The sequence below is a fragment of the Mchenga conophoros genome, linkage group LG17 (genome assembly GCF_057382185.1).
Source record: "Mchenga conophoros isolate Kocher_MC1m ecotype Shallow Benthic linkage group LG17, M_conophoros_male_GT1.1, whole genome shotgun sequence".
NCBI classification, from domain to species: domain Eukaryota; kingdom Metazoa; phylum Chordata; class Actinopteri; order Cichliformes; family Cichlidae; genus Mchenga; species Mchenga conophoros.
The window spans coordinates 39,200,707-39,216,855 of record NC_140542.1 but is presented as its reverse complement, the minus strand read 5'-3'; the positions used below and the strand labels follow the sequence as shown (position 1 = coordinate 39,216,855).

General features: G+C 42.2%; 1 protein-coding gene and 1 non-coding gene across 2 annotated transcripts in view; both read right to left on the bottom strand.

Moving 5' to 3' along the window:
• hmcn1 (hemicentin 1) overlaps positions 1-16,149 on the bottom strand; it is an 87,245-nt gene that overhangs the window by 45,045 nt on the left and 26,051 nt on the right. The window contains exons 6-17 of the mRNA XM_085251300.1: positions 15,242-15,348; positions 11,223-11,343; positions 10,819-11,082; positions 10,566-10,710; positions 9,858-9,979; positions 6,950-7,219; positions 2,796-2,937; positions 2,565-2,692; positions 2,321-2,434; positions 1,996-2,154; positions 1,058-1,249; positions 879-974 (exon numbers count right to left, since the gene is read on the bottom strand). Of these exons, the coding sequence (XP_085107426.1) occupies positions 879-974; positions 1,058-1,249; positions 1,996-2,154; positions 2,321-2,434; positions 2,565-2,692; positions 2,796-2,937; positions 6,950-7,219; positions 9,858-9,979; positions 10,566-10,710; positions 10,819-11,082; positions 11,223-11,343; positions 15,242-15,348 (1,860 nt within the window). The remainder of the gene's footprint in view (positions 1-878; positions 975-1,057; positions 1,250-1,995; positions 2,155-2,320; positions 2,435-2,564; positions 2,693-2,795; positions 2,938-6,949; positions 7,220-9,857; positions 9,980-10,565; positions 10,711-10,818; positions 11,083-11,222; positions 11,344-15,241; positions 15,349-16,149) is intronic.
• trnas-aga (transfer RNA serine (anticodon AGA)) lies at positions 16,065-16,146 on the bottom strand. The gene has a single exon. It is a non-coding gene; the product is annotated as a tRNA-Ser (tRNA).

Sequence of the window (16,149 nt, the reverse complement as noted above, 5' to 3'; positions counted from 1 at the left end):
CTTTTCTTTTCTTCTGTTGTAGCTGCTGTGCTTGGGATCATTGTCTTGTTGCCCACTTTCACCTGGTAAGAGGCGTTTGTGCTGATATGCTGCTTGGTTTACATCAAACATGGCACTGTGCATTATGGCCATCTCCACTTTGGCCCTGTCTGTCCAGAGGACATCCAAAAGTCTTGTGGTTTGTTTAGATGCAACTTTGCAAACCTGAGATGTGCTGACAGGTTTTTTTTTAGAGACAAGAGGCTTTCTCTGGGTTAGGGTTTTCTAATTGTGCTGTCATGAACTTTAACATTTAACATACAGACTGCCGAGTCTGATATGTTGCTTCTGGGTTTTTTGCAATCTCTCTGAATTTTGCACAGTTTGACCTCAAGATGAATTTGCTGGGAAGTCCACTCCTCAGAAGAACACGCACCTGAACGCACCAGCAAACTGCCAAGACTTCTGATTTTATAGAGGTGCTCAGACTTACTTATAGGATCAGGTAATAAAGTGCTACCTCTCCCCTCACATTCTGTGGAAGCATTAAGAATGTACTTTCTTTTATCCCATGAATGTTGTGAGGCATGTTGTCAGTAGGGAAAAGCTGCAGTAGCTGAAGCTGCATAACATCTGGGTGGGTCTTTGCCTTCTAACCTTTGGCCTACATATAAGAGCTCAGTGTGTTTTCCACTAAAGAGAAGCTGTGAAACAGAATTAGAGAGTTTACAAGGTTCTAACAAACTCCCAAGATGCACAGGAAGCTTCAGCAGCCATGAAACCGATATGTGTGTGTTTTGAGAGCGACGGAGCTAACTGAGCGATTCGGAGGTTACGGTGCTAGACCAGAAAAATATAATAGTATCAAAGAAATGAGAAATTTAATAAGCTTTTCTTACCTAATCCAGTCACAGCGACGCTGGCCTGGGTTTGGATCTTGCCAAACTGATTCTGGGCCTCACAAATATAAACCCCCTCATCCCCCACCCATAGGTCTGAAGGAAAGAGGGACATTAAGGTATAAAATAACTGTATTTGTTTCAGTCATCTGTAAATTCACAGCTTAAAAAAATCTTACTGGTGATCTGTAGACGCCCTTTGCTCTGTGAGATAGTGCCATGTGTGCGAGGCCTGTTGAAAAGTGGCGAGCCGTCCTCTCTCCGCCAGGCGATCTCTGGTTCAGGGTAACCTCGGGCATAACAGGGCAGGGTCACGTTGAAGCCGATGTCCACAGCCACATCCGACGGCTCTACGGTGAACTTGGGTGCAGCTAGAGCGGTGAAGAGACCAAAAAGGGTAGAAGATGATCCACGTTAAAGACAGTCTGTCCGTGCTTTTTGCATGTTTTGGGTTAGTTACCGATTCTAGGACTCACGCGTACAGCTACTGCGGACAGTTTGCACAATTAACCTTGCAAACATGTGAATCCACCTCTGTACAACCTTCTTAACTGCAGGTGTAAACCAAACACTTTTTGTTCTTGGTCTGGTAAAGAGCGCATTCATATATAGCACATAAAGACAATGTTTCAAGGCTCCAAATAAAGCGTTGCCAGGATTCAATCGGTGCTTCTATTGTTGTCTTTGGCATGAAGATATGTCACACTCAGGTCATCTAAGTAAAGCGTGTGTATAGTGTAAAATATGTGTGAAGGTACAAGTATTTTAACAACACCATCTTCAGGGAACATGTGCTTATGTCATTTATACATCTGGCCCTGAAAAAGGTTTCGCAGTTCTGCACGAGTTCACCGAGGGGATAAAGTCCCAAACAGAGACGACTACCCACAATTCCTCTGAGTTTGCTTCTGTTTAACAGATTTGGATTTCAATTTACTTTTGTTAGTCTTCCTGAAAAGAAAGTAAGAGCTGTAGCTATCCAATAGGACTGGATGGTAAAAACAATTCCCCCTTAAAGCAAATATTAAAGCTGAAAACAGAAGCAAAGACAGAAAACCTCAGTCGCACGACATTAGCAACATGCAGCACAGGAAACAGAACTTGGTCCCGCTCTCACCTCCAACGCTCAGAGAGATCCGTCCTGATGCGGTGCCAGCAGCGTTGACAGCCAAGCAGGTGTAATCTCCAGCGTCGGCATTCTGGGTCTCCTTGATGGTCAGCGTCCCCCCCGATGTGTCCACCTCCAAGAGGGACGATGGGCGGAGCTTTGTGTGGCCTACAAAACAGAGCAAGTACAGCAGCGTAACAAAAAACAAGTGTTTTGGTGAAAAATCTTTTTCTGTGCGTTGAACTTATACATAATCCAAACTGATTGTGGGAATATGTTGACGGTTTCCATTTTTCTTTATTTTCTAAACCTGTCACGTCCTATGAGATGCTACCTTTGTACCACCAGATCTCAGGCTGGGGGATTCCAGATGCTGAACAGGCCATCACAGTGGCTTCTCCAACACCAATAAGAATCTCGCTGAATGCCACAGACACTACAGGAGACTCTAGAAAAACAAAAAATAGAAAAACATCAGTACCATAAAGAGAATCAAGGGCAATGCAGTGCACGTGATACATAAAATATATTAGTAAATGTTGTGTTTGCTTCCAGTGTCTGTGAATGTGTGCGCTCACCCATGTAAGTGAGGATGGAGGTCACTGAGTGGGTCCCAGCCGGGTTGCTGGCCAGGCAGCCATACGCTCCTCCATCCTTTTTCTCCATATTTTTTATAACCAGAGAGCCACCGGGAGTCATCCTGTGTCTGAAAAGATCGACATTTATTCTATGCGCTGAAAAATCTGAGTTGTATAATTAATATAAAGACGAATGATTGATTCTGTTTGTGCGAGAGGAAATCAGTTCACCTGCTGGACACCGTGATGAACATGCCGTTGTGGGTCCAGACCAGGCGAGGTGGAGGATAGCCGCTAGCCGAGCAGCTGATCTGCACATCGTTTCCTGCCGTAAAGGTCTGATTGCGCGGCTCTACTGACACTCTGGGCACCTCTAGAATAAAAGACAAGTTGCTAAAATGAATCGCCGTCTTATTCAGTCGCAGGCGTTACTGCAGAGCGATTGGCTGCACTGTCTGCAGTGAAACACAGTCGTGGACAGATTCAAGGAAAGCAGTTTGCGCTTTGAATGAGTCCAGCTTCAGTCAGACGTCGTAACAGTGCATAAACTTTTATTGTCACCGTAGTGAGAAGAGTAACAGCTGATATGACAACCATTAGTGTTTCACAGGACATCTTTCACCCTCACATTCTCGTTTTTATTGGTAACACAGGAGGGAATACTGAATCCGGACCCAGAGAAGCTGGCTATACAGAGATTTTCCAACTGATTTACGATGTGTAACTCTTCTCTTTAAGGGTGTGTTTTCTCTACTCTATTCCCGCTGCTACGATCACGTCCAGTTTCTCCGACCTTTCCGACTTCAGGAAAATCCGTCTAAGACTTCCTAATGTAGAGACTTTTCTGAAACATCAAATCTGCGTCCCTGCCAGGAACTTGCTCTGGCTTGTGCGCCATCAATAAATTACTTTATGAAAGGTTAGCTGAGGGAATACACTTAAGAAAATGAAGGCACACACACACACACACACACACACACACACACACACACACACACACACACACACACACACACACGTTGGGTGCTTCAATCACCACATTTTAAAAGGTATACAGCACATTTACCAAATGCTGTCAAGTTTTGACATATTAGAACTTTGACTTGAGAACAATTTGACTTTCCATTGTGAAAAACATCTTAAGGACTGGAAAACACACAAGATCAAAGGAAAGCGTGCCAGAACAACTACAAGGCCTCTTCTCTGTCTTCACTTGCCTCTTATTCTCACAATCTCACCGGGGACAGGGGACAGCAGAGAAACTAGGACAACCATATCGACAAGCCTCTCCCGAGCCAGCAACAGATGTGATACGTCTGGGAGAGGCTTGTCTCCAGCAGTCCCTTGATCCTCTCCCACCTCTGCGTCATTCATCTGCCTTCACTCCCTCTCACGATGTATTTATCCCGAGTCTCCTCTTTACACGTCTTCCTCTGACCCCTCTGTCAGACTGCATCTACTATGACTACATCTGTGGCTGTCTAATTTTGAAAAGGCCATGTATGCTAATGACTCACTGGCAGTATCCAAACTGTAGACATCCAACTTACAAAGAGTAGTATTGTAAGTCACAACTCACAAAGCTGGACACACGAACACTTCGCCCACATATTTCTTTATCTCTGTCCTCCAACGACTAAACAACCACAAAGCGACGACTGCTACACAGCTGTGGAAAGAAGTCATTAAAAGCCCTATTTTTGGCTGGAAACTTTGTCTGACAAGAACCGTTTGAATAAGGCTTAAAAACAACACTCGGATGGTGTGACATGTTGCCATTTAAACAGGTAATTTGTGGAGACACAACAGAAAAATCAAAAGAAGAAAAGACATTTTAAATTAAGGCAGACGGCACAGACACACTCCCAAGTTCCACTGTGCAGCGTCCAAGTGTTGTAAGCTGTCAGCAGACTTGGCTTACTTCAAAGTGAGACTAATCACTAGGATGGGTCTGTACAGGAGTAATTAGGAAACCCCCAGGGCCTGCTAACAGCTGTTTGGTTTTTTTTACAGAGAAAATAATATGCAAAAAAAGAAAGAAAGAAGCAAAAGGAGTAAAACAAATAGCAATAAACAGGTTAAAATAAACTAGTGACAAAAAACAAGCAGGTGGAGATATTAAAGAAAAGAGAAAAAGTATCCAGTTAAACAGTTTTTGGGTCAACTGTGTAGGTCGTCACTCAGTGAGACGAGCCAAATGACAGAGTTCCTCTCAAAACCTGCCTGAAGCGCCGGCTTCAAATATTCACTTAGAAAGACAACAATTTGCTCTGAGGTAAGATCACAAGAACACTTTAAATTTAGGTCTAGAAAATAAAAGCCACTTTGAGTAAACGGCTCTCCTTCTCATTTAAAAAGAGAAGAACGCCAATTTGTCTTCTTTTAAAACCACTGAAGCCCAAGAAGTAAAGCATGCGGAGAGATTTAGGCTAACATCGTGCAGCATATGGATTTTGAATTTTCTTCTTCTCTGGTCGTATAGCCAAGCAAACACAGGATGTTCATCTGGACAGATTGAATTAAGGAAAGAAAATAAGAAAAATTCTTCACTCATTCAGACTTCCTCAATTCCTTTCTCAAATGTTTCTGGCTGAGATCCTGTGCTAATAAGTGGATTTTAGCAGCTGTACCGCATCACTGTTTCCTGCCCAGGTGCTGGCAGACGCTCTGTGGAGCTGGCCAGATAGATAGCAGCACTCTTTCATCCATGCAACAGTGTTCCCGACTCATATCAGTGAAGCGTTAGGAACCATCCGGCCCTGTATGCTTCAGGAAAAACTGAACAGGATGGAGGTGGACCCCTGCCTGGTGGCTTGGATCTCCGACTACCTCACCGACAGACCACAGTACGTCAGGCTGAAGGACATCACGTCTGACACAGTGGTCAGCAGCACAGGAGCACCACAGGGAACTGTGCTGTCCCCTCTTCTCTTCACCCTGTACACCTCTGACTTCTGCTACAACTCTGAATTATGCCATATTCAGAAGTTTGCAGATGACACGGCCATCATGGGGTGTATCTGGGATGATCAGGAAGAGGAGTACAGAAGTCTGGTGAGGAACTTTGTCGCATGGAGTCACACAAACCACCTGCAACTCAACACCTCAAAGACTAAGGAACTGGTTGTGGACTTCGGGAGGTCTAGAGCAGGTCCACTGCCGGTTCAGATAGAGGGGGAGGAGGTGGAGGTGGTCAACAAGTACAAGTACCTCGGGCTGTGGGTGGACAATAAACTGGACTGGTCATGCAACACAGAGCACCTGTATAAAAAAGCCCAAAGCCGACTGTACTTCCTCAGGAGGCTGAGGTCTTTTAACATCTGCAGGAAGCTCCTGAGGATGTTTTACCAGTCGGTGGTTGCTGGAGTACTTTTCTATGCTGTGGTGTGCTGGGGGAGCAGCACAGCAAAGAGGGACTCATGCAGGCTGGAGAAACTGATCAGGAGGGCTAGCTCTGTGGTCGGCATGAAGCTGGACACTCTGGTGACAGTGGCAGAGAAAAGGACATTAAAGAAACTGATGGACATTATGGACAATGCCAGACATCCTCTGCACACGGCCATAAACAATCAGAAGAGTCTGTTCAGTGACAGGTTGCTTCTCCCCAAGACAAGAACTAACAGACTTAAAAACTCCTTTGTCCCACACGCCATCAGACTGTTTAACTCCTCTCTGGAGGGGAGAGGGAGGGGAAACAGGAGGACAAAGGAGGGGGGAACAACTAAGCTGTAGTGCCTCTGCACCTCACTGTACAATACCTTTTGTGCAATACTTTTTTAAATAGTCAACAGTGCAATAGACTCAATACTTGAAATGTGCAATTCACTTGTATTTTTATTTTTATTCCTATTTATTCTATTTATCCCCTTCGTATATTTTATTTATATTGTCTCTGTATTTATATATGTGTGTGTGTGTGTGTGTGTGTGTGTGTATATATATATATATATATATATATATATATATATATATATATATATATATATATATATATATATATATATATATATATAATATTCTGTAACTCTGTAACTTCTGTTGGTGCTGTGCTTTTTTGGAAATCGAATTTCCCAGAGGAACCCACCCGAGGGATTAATAAAGTTCTATCTAATCTAATCTAATCTAAAAAGTGCTGTCCGGAGATGGAAAACTCTACTTCAGTGTTGCCTGAGAGTCAACCATAAATAATTTTCACACATCTCATAAAGCGAAAGAGTGAAATATGGGGAGCAGGGGAGGGAAGGGAGGCAGGGGCACTTAAGAGACATATATTTTAGAAAAGTGGTTGTGTTCGCTGAGAATTGCAGGTGCAGGTACAAAGCCACACAGACCATCAGCAGGTTAAAACCTAAGAACACACAAAGACATAAACACACGCTCCTCACCTTGTACAGTGAGGTAGAGCCGCTCTGCAGTCACCCCTCCCTCATTTACAGCGTGACACTCGTACCAGCCAGAATGATCCGGGGTTACGGCGGACACCTGCAGCGAAAGGTTGGCGAGGACGTTCACGCGTGGGTCCAGACGGGCGTCTTGGCCTCCTCTCAACCAGGTGAGGTTGAAGCTGACGGTGCTAACGACGTGGCAGGTGAGGACGGCCCGGGAGCCCGGGGAGGCAGTTACGTTACCCTGGACTGTGACGGCTGGAGGGGGCTCTGTGTGAGTGTGAGAGCAGGATGAACGAAGGTTGTTGGCAGCAATCGAAAAAACGTGACATCATAGAATAAACAGCAGTTCAGAGCAAGTGGTTACTTTCTTTGTGACACTTACGTAAGTAGCGACAAAAAGAATCCAATCATGGAAACTGCCCTGACTTTTTTGGAGTCAAGTTTTTTAACCTAAATTTTCTGCACGTGCACAAACTACGAGTTATTGGTCGACTGGTCAGAAGCTGTGAAACACACAAATGTTTGCAAACAACCAAACAACCAAAAGAGATATGAGTTACAGATCAGACAGATAGACCAAAACTACAGAAATTCATATATTTCTAACGGTCAAATAATACAGGATGTACACGTGTATTGTTCTTAGCCTCTGGAAATGTATTCCTTGATGTCCTCACACGCCTGAGCAATAATTTATTGTTTGCCTGTTTACAACATTTGCTCAGTCTGATTTTCTTCTGAAATAGATGTGCAAAGGTTTTTTGTTATCTTTTGAAGCACTCGCACATCAAATGATGTCCAAAGTTTGTCAGATCTTATATCCACCAAACTTGCCTGTTGTCCGTCTTTTGTCGCGTCATCATGTCAAAAACAGAAATCGTGTGAGCCTTGCCGTGTCATCAATCATTTTCTCAGTGTGGAACCACAGCTAAGTAGAGAAAAGGGTAATAAAAGGAAAAGTAGAAAAGAAATGGAAGATGTGGCGGTGGAAGCTTTGGCTCTGATAAAGGGAGGATGCTGGGGATTTCAGAATAGCTCTCTGGGATTAGGATGACATAAATTTGGCAGCAGGGGCGGTATTATGTGTTTGCATGTGTATAAAAAACAGGGCCCTGTCATCCTGTTCAGAGTATAGCTGGCTCACTAACAAAGGTTGGACTTGTGGCTGAGAGGGGATTTATTTCATGAAATTTTAGGGACATCATAAAAGGCAACAGTTAGCCGCACTGAGCTACCTCCGCAACTTTGAACTGTAAACAGAGCAGGTCAGTCAGCGCAATGAGTTACGCTCATATATTACACACGACCCTGTCTGGCTTCTTCTTTTGCTCTTCTGTTTCACAAAGCGTCTTTCAACCTTCTCCACCCAGCTTGGCAATAATCATGCAGATGAAGCTCTGTGAATTCCACAGAGACGAAAGTTTTTTGGAAAGAAAAAACTGGACAAAAAAAGATGGAAACATAATTTTTATTTTGCCCAGTGGTGAGACTAAACATATAAACATATAAATCACTGTATGATCCCTTCTGGTTCTGTCCTTGCTCAGGGCTTAGAGTGATAAAATTATCATCCAAAAAATGATTTACGTGATCTTTTTTCTCGTTGTGGATAACAGTCAGTTTCTGTGGCTCAGCTGCTTTATCAAAACTGTGCATCCAAGTCAGTGACCAAACCAAACCATCAGTGGGATGTTTTTTTCCTTGAACATCCTGCAGCTTAATTGCAGCTTTATGTTTTCTCATCTTACACTGTAGCCACAGCTCATTTCTTTACAAATGACTCACAAAAACCATACCATAGGCTCCATTACAAACCTGCACTGAGGCATGGATTACAGCATCATGTTTTACGCTCCATTAAGTTACATTAATCTTGCCATCGTGCAGTGTCTCTGCATGGGCTCGACTGCAGGAGAAACTATAAACTTTAGCCCATGTTGACTGCGACATAGATTCCAGCCATAGGTCCATAGCTTTTGTGTGTGTGCATGTGTGCATTCATATCTTTGTGGGGACCAAAATCCCAGTCCTAATCAGTTTGAAGGCATTTTTGAGACTAAAAATGTGGCTCTGTTAGGGTTACAATTAGGTTATGGTTAGGTTTAGGGTAAGGGTTAGGGTTAGGGCATGGGGCTAGGGAAAGCATTATGTCAATTAGATGTCCCCACAAGATATGAATACCCAACATGTGTGTGTGTGTAAACCTGCTAAGCATGACATATACCTGCTGCTCCATTTCACTCAGTAATAACGTGTTGTTTTCTAAACATTGCCCTGCCAGCAGATCGATCAGACTTCATTTACATCTGTTGACAGTCTAATGCTCCCCAGCCTGTAAGCGTTCCTGGCCAGCAGCCATGGCTCATTTAATGTAGTGATGGAGGGTAGCTCACTAATAATTACAATAACAATAACACAGCAACACAAATTCTGAGAATTACTTTAACTTAGTTTATCATTTTGTTGTATTGTCATGCCTCTCCCACACTGCTAGAGGTAGTTTATACTTGCATTAGACAACAACTAGCTTACAGGCAATAAAAGCTGGCCCGGATTAACCATCTCTCGCTTCCACCTTGGTTCGACTCTCTTTTGTGTTTGTGTTGTGAATTCTCTTTTGTTTAAACAAAAATCTTCTAGGTTCTCATTATTTGTCACACATCTAAAGCAAATTTGTGAAAATTGGAGGCTTGTCCGTGATTTGTGCCTGAGATCTCTGACGGTGAGCCCAAAAGATCCCGGACGAGCCCCCATTTATGTTACTTCCATAATTTGTAATCCATAACATGAACTAGAGACTCAGATCATAGTTTTTAAAAACAAAAGTCTTATTTAAACGACTAGAAAACGTTAAATGTTTTGGAGCTGGTGTTTCATGATTTTTGTGCAATAAACTTTTGTTTACCTGATACATCCAGAAAGGTCCGAGCTCGCCCTGTTCCAGCGCTGCTGATGGCAATGCACTCGTAGTAACCCTCGTCCTTTAGAGTTACCTCGGCTATTTCCCATAATGCACTGTCAGACTCACTAGAATGACAGAGTCACAGGAAATTTGTGAAAAAGTGTTAACGACCAGCAGATTTACTTTATTTTTTGCTTTTTAAGAATCCTTTTGGTACTCTATCAACTCATCTCTGTAAAATTTAACTGAATTTAATCTCGAGATGGAAACAAAATATAATAGTTTTACATCCTCCAGCATGTCCATTATAATACATCTGTTGAGGACATTATACCTTTTCTTACAAAGCCTGGAAATGTAGTAACAATTAAAGACATTAACCATAACCAACAAGCCACACATAGCCAAAATGATTCATAAAAACACCCTGAAGGTGTTTAGGTCTTTAACGCTTGCCCCAATAAAGATGACTTTTCAGAGGTCACCTGTCCCTTAATGACCAGTTTTGAGATCTGAGTAAGCATATGGTTTGGCAAACATTAGAATAAATTTAGGGTTTTTTCATAGGTTGCAGAAAAGAGCATGACTCCAAATATAAACGACAACAGATTGAAAAATCAGTCTTCTTTGAATCACAGTGGTCCTAAGCAGAATGTGTTAATCTTAACACTTAATAGATGATATTATATTATTTTGACAGCTGCTGCTCACCTGAAAAGTTGGTCCACCCCAAGTCTTCCTCCATCCCTGCTGAAGCGCAGTGTGAAAGGGATGAAACTCTCTACCTGGCATTTGATTATCCCTCTCTGGAGGTAGTAACCATGAGTTTTGGCTGGCATCAGCACCTTAGGAGCATCTAACGGGAAGATAAAGAAGCAAATGAAGTCAGGAAAATTAATAAGCAAATTGGTAGGAAACCTTTTATATATCCATCTAAATATGATTAATAATATGCATCACTGACCAGGTACAATATTGGAGAAGGAAACACTCGAGACTCTCTGGAACAAGAAACCGTCGCGGTCATATCCTGTCACTCGCAGGAAGAAGGCCTCGTTGGGTGGTATGAACTCTGTGATGTTCCAGAGGTTGTACGGTTGACGGTCCGGGTAGTACCGGATTGGCAAAGTTTTGATCACTGTGCCAGAGATAGACAGGAGCTCCAGCCTGTCAGGTCGAGCAGGAGGAGAGAGTCCAGTGGTGTTCAGAAGGATATGGGTGGGAATACCTGGAAAATCAATATGTGTTGTGTCCTCATGTGGAATATTCTGACATCTCAAAAGATGAAAGCAAAAAACCAGCAAGTACAAAACAAACAAACATCACATCCTGTTGTTTCCAAAGTTTTTAAATGTTTCCTTTACCGACCTTGAACTGGCCTACTGGATGTCTTTTTAAAGTCCATGGTGGCTTTCCTGGAAAACCCAGCTCGGAAGTCGATGGTACTGAGACCTGAGATACGGACTGAGTGCCTTCCTTCACTTGCGGTCTGTATTAAAAAGGTAGAAGTGTTTTAGGTCCATTTGTTTACCAGATACTGTCTTTGAGGTACCAAGAATTCTTAATGGATAAACCTTTATTCTTAAATTTCAGATGTTTGATCCAAGCTGATCCTTAATGGCGATATGATTTATAGCAGCGGTCCCCAACCCCCGGGCCACGGATCGGTACTGGATCTGTTTGGTACTGGGCCGCGAGAGTTGAAGCTCGGGTGTGAAATTTATGGTTAACAGGGATTTTATCGTTTTTATCTTTAACTCGGTTTGCCTGGGTCTTTTCCTGTGTGTTATGAATACATTTGGTACTGGTACTGGTTTTATTTTGTTGTATTTATCCGTGACGCCTTAAAGGCAGGTCCGTAAAAATATTATTGGACATAAACTGGTCCGTGACGCAAAAAAGGTTGGGGAGCGCTGATTTATAGGAATCACCAAAAGGCTGTTATAGTTAACTAAAACGAAACTAAAACATTTTAGGCTTTTGAAAAATATAAAACGACTAAAACTAATTATTGAATTTGGAAAACCTGATCAGCTGATCAGAACTCATGAAACTATAATAGCTCAGATTCAAACAAATGAAGAGGGCGTGGGTCATCAAAGGCAGTGCTGAGTGGTGTAAATGACAGACACAGCATTGGGAAGAGTCTTTTGTATGCCAACAATCCCCCACATGTACAGACACGCCACTGACAAAGCCACTGCTAACAGCCTAATATCTTACATCTCAATCGGGAGATGACCTATTTGGTCTAAGAATCACTTTAAACACAACGACTATAATCAGAGAGCAGGTAATTGCTCATGTGGTCCTCATCATGTGGAGGTGATTTGAAGCTTTGAAAAATAGAGACAGAGTAATTACAATGAAGTATATGTTGGTGAGAGGTGGAAACCCCTCACCTAAGGTGTCACAGACACTGAGTCACAGGGCAAAACAAGGCACGCAAACCTAAACTGTCATTTGCAATTGCCTGAAATCAAAGAGAGTTTGTGAATTTGCTGCATTTATTAATGACTACGTTCTATCTGACGTACAGTAAAGAGAAAACTACCAAATAGGATAGTGCAGAGCTTGCAGGCAAAGATGAGCACAATTATGAAACTATAGGTGAAATTGCTCAGATAATGAGGGGATTTGGTTCAGCCTCAAAGGCTAATGCCTGCATTAAACCCACCCTACTGGCTGCCACAGCATTACACTTGGTCTTTAGTTGGTTGTAACTGAGGGGATAATTAGGAGAGAGGTTCTTCAAAGGTCACTCCTTTAGAAAAGGCAAAGAACAGTGAGTGCAATTAAAACCACTCCCATTTCCCAATTTCACACCCACCCATACAGACTGACCTGTCCAGGCCTGAATACACCAGCGCTTAGCTGAATCAGATCTGTACTGAGACATTTATTTGCTTTCTGGAGAATCACTGATTGGATTCGTACGCAGAGCTTTAATAGTTTTTTTTATTGGTTACGACTTTAATTCATTGAAAAACTAAAGCAAATGTGCAGAGACTGAAGAAGTCGTTGGGTGAGTGACATTAAAAACAACGTTCACATGAACAGAACCAACTCTCTGGGATTTCCTTACCTTAAGCATGCATCTATACAAAAAACAGTATAATTTGAGCGTATGCCTTTGTTGCATCCTATAATTTCTTAGTAGCTGCATCTGGTTATAATGTCAGTTTATTTTCTTTGTGCGAGTCCTGTGATATACTGCAAGCAAATGAGTCAGAATGACTTTAATGAAACACCAATTTAGGAAAAAAGTGCCTGGGGAGGCTTTAAGCTATTTTACATGCTTTTCAAATTAAAACTTTATCATTCCTATCATGGGTTACAAAATTCTGTAAACACACTCTTCAAAGTAAGCATATGGAAAGTCTGCACTGTAATTCATATCCCTAGATCCCTTTTTTGTGCAGTAGATATGTGGTGCTGACAGACAGCTGTACCACAGAGCTCTAATGCTGGAGCTCCTTACTGCTGGGGATGGCTTTAGATATATCTCTAGATATATAAATTAAAGCATTTTAGCTTAGGGTTAGCCACTTGTGAATGACAGCGACCTCACAGTTTGATTACCTTATGTGCGTACAGAGGTGGCGAAGTTTGCTTTTAGTGCAAACTGAATTTTTTTACAGTATGTGTACATGATCTTACCTTACAGTGAAATAATTAAATTCAATTAAACAAAATTGAGATTAATGTTGCAAGAATTATGTGAAGAAGCAGGTGCTGATAATTGGGTGAACCTGGCTTCAACACATCACTACTTTATCCAATTAAAGTCAGATTAAAATGGATCAAATTCCTTTTCACACAAAAATCTGTGGTCTGGGTGTTACACTGGGATGTCATGGGCCATTAGCGTTACAGAAACCCAGCATGGTAGAATAGCTAAATCCCCCTCAAGTATTTATTCACATTTCTTTGGGTGCCCTGGGAAATACAGCTACAGATGACAAGGAGATATATATGTCTAAAAGCCTGTTAGAGTGATGTGGGGAAAAGCCACTTTCCGAAAGGAAAAACAAGATGTTTTGGGAGTTTAAGCTGAGCAGCGGATCCCTGAGTCTCTGAGGGAGAGAATTAGAGGACTAAATGTGTTGGGGAGGGGAGAAGGACGGAAAGAGGAAGGAATATTCAGTAAGTGACAGAAAGGGAGTGAATGATAGAGTCGGGAAGGGGGCAGCAGCAGAGGCGACTGGATGACATGATTAAGACAGAAAGTTGCTGTCTCTCTTTTTAGGGGGGCCGGTTTATATCCATCAGCACTTCTATAAACACAGATCACATTGGATGAGTTAAGTCAGCACAGAACTCAAAGCTTCCTGAGAGCTTTTTAAGCAGATATAAAACAGAACACTACAGATGATTCACCTTAGCGCATATTTCAATCTCAGAGTTTCACTTACCAGTACCCCCAGTAGAGAAAAACAAATATAAGCAACATATTAAAACCTGGAAAGGTTCACGAGAGGTAATTCTGTGTATCAGGGAGTGTTTTCTCTGTCACACAGAAGGAATAAGGAAACAATCTGAAAAGAGACAGACCCCAGCAGTGGCTTAACCTGTGGGTTAGCTGCAGATACAGCTGGAAAGGACTCGTTTTAATTTCTATTTTGCCTAAAAAACAAAAGAAAGAACTACAAAATAGAAGCATCGTATATACTGTGGAATATCATGTAATATAAAAGCCAGAGAGAGTAATATCGCACCAACATGTAGAAAAAGCTACAGCAATACAAATGTTCCACCCATTAATGCTCTCTCATCGCTCATATGCACCTCCCAGAGTTTGATGCACACTTTTTTATTAGATGAAGCGCTGAGTCGACATTTTTTCCACACACGCAACAAAAATCTAACTCTATGCAGAGATGAGTGCACCACCGGGGACCTCAGAGGCAACACTGACACAACGCCAACAAATTACTCAGGTTAACAAAATCCAAAACATCTGGCTTTGACAGCAGCAGTGACAACGTGTGACAGCTGGGTGCCAAGATTAGACAGGAGCAGAGCTTTGAATGTTAAACATTGTCTCGATCCTCAGTGTTGCTTTAAAATCCATCTCAGGGCTCACGTGTGTTTTTCTGATCATGCTTTGATTCACTGGGAATCCGAGATGCCTTCACCAGACAGCGTGCATGTCAAATTGATTACATATCATTGTATCTCAGCATGCTGATATATTACTGCAGTAATTCAAGTTTTGAACCTTCTTCAAGGCCACGGCTCCCTCCTGGGGTCTACGTTGTTACCTCGTTTCAAGGCTACACCACTCAACTATTTGCAGTAAGCGGTCTTAAAAGCAGTCCAGCGATGGTAGTTGTTAGCAGGCTGTTATTTTACACACATTTTCTGCTAAAGAATGAATTGTTTACCTTGATAGACCACATCCCAGGCTGTGGATCCTTGATGTTGACAACTTTGGCAGAGTTGGGAATGTGCAAAAGCTCAGTGAGGCCATCACTCTTCCCCACAAGCTTCCCTGGAGGAACATAGACATGGACCGTGAGATAATTATTTACCTTTTCTACAGCTTTGAATTATACAACCTAATTCTTAACTCTTGCTGCTGGATGGATGCACGTCTTATAAATCATCCAAGATGTCTTTGATACATTAGCCAAGATACTGTAATTAAAACATGTGCGCAATGTATGCATCCCAGATGTTGCTGCAGTCTTTACTATGGCAGACAGAAAAGAAGACGCTTTCGAACACTGTAGTTAAGTTACTATATTATATGTTCCTACGTGTTAGTATCGTCTAGTTGCTGTTTTAGATAATTAGTCCTTTTTTTAAATTGTTCTTTTCAATTTAGGATTTCTGTTTTGATCTATGTATTACTCTAGCATCATGTGACTGGTTTCTATATTTACTCTATTCTAGCTTTTAGTCCTGGTTTATTACTACCAGTAGGTGTAGTAGTAGTCTTCCCAGATCTCAGTGGGACCTGAAACCTTTGCCACTGAAACTGTTACGTCCAGATGAACAGAGATTTTTGAGATTCCCTTACCTGGATGACTGAGCATGCATTAAGACGTAAGTTTATGCTTTGGTCCCTCAGTTAGTATTCATATTTGCAGTATTCTCTTTTGATTATGTGATTATCCCTTCATGTCTTCTCAGAAAATCAGCGACTACAGCCTGTCAGGGTTGGTTTGCTCTTTAACTGTCTGACGGCTGAGAAAAGCATTGTGTCGTTGTCGGCAGGATTCGAACCTGCGCGGGGAGACCCCAATGGATTTCTAGTCCATCGCCTTAACCACTCGGCCACGACAACTCA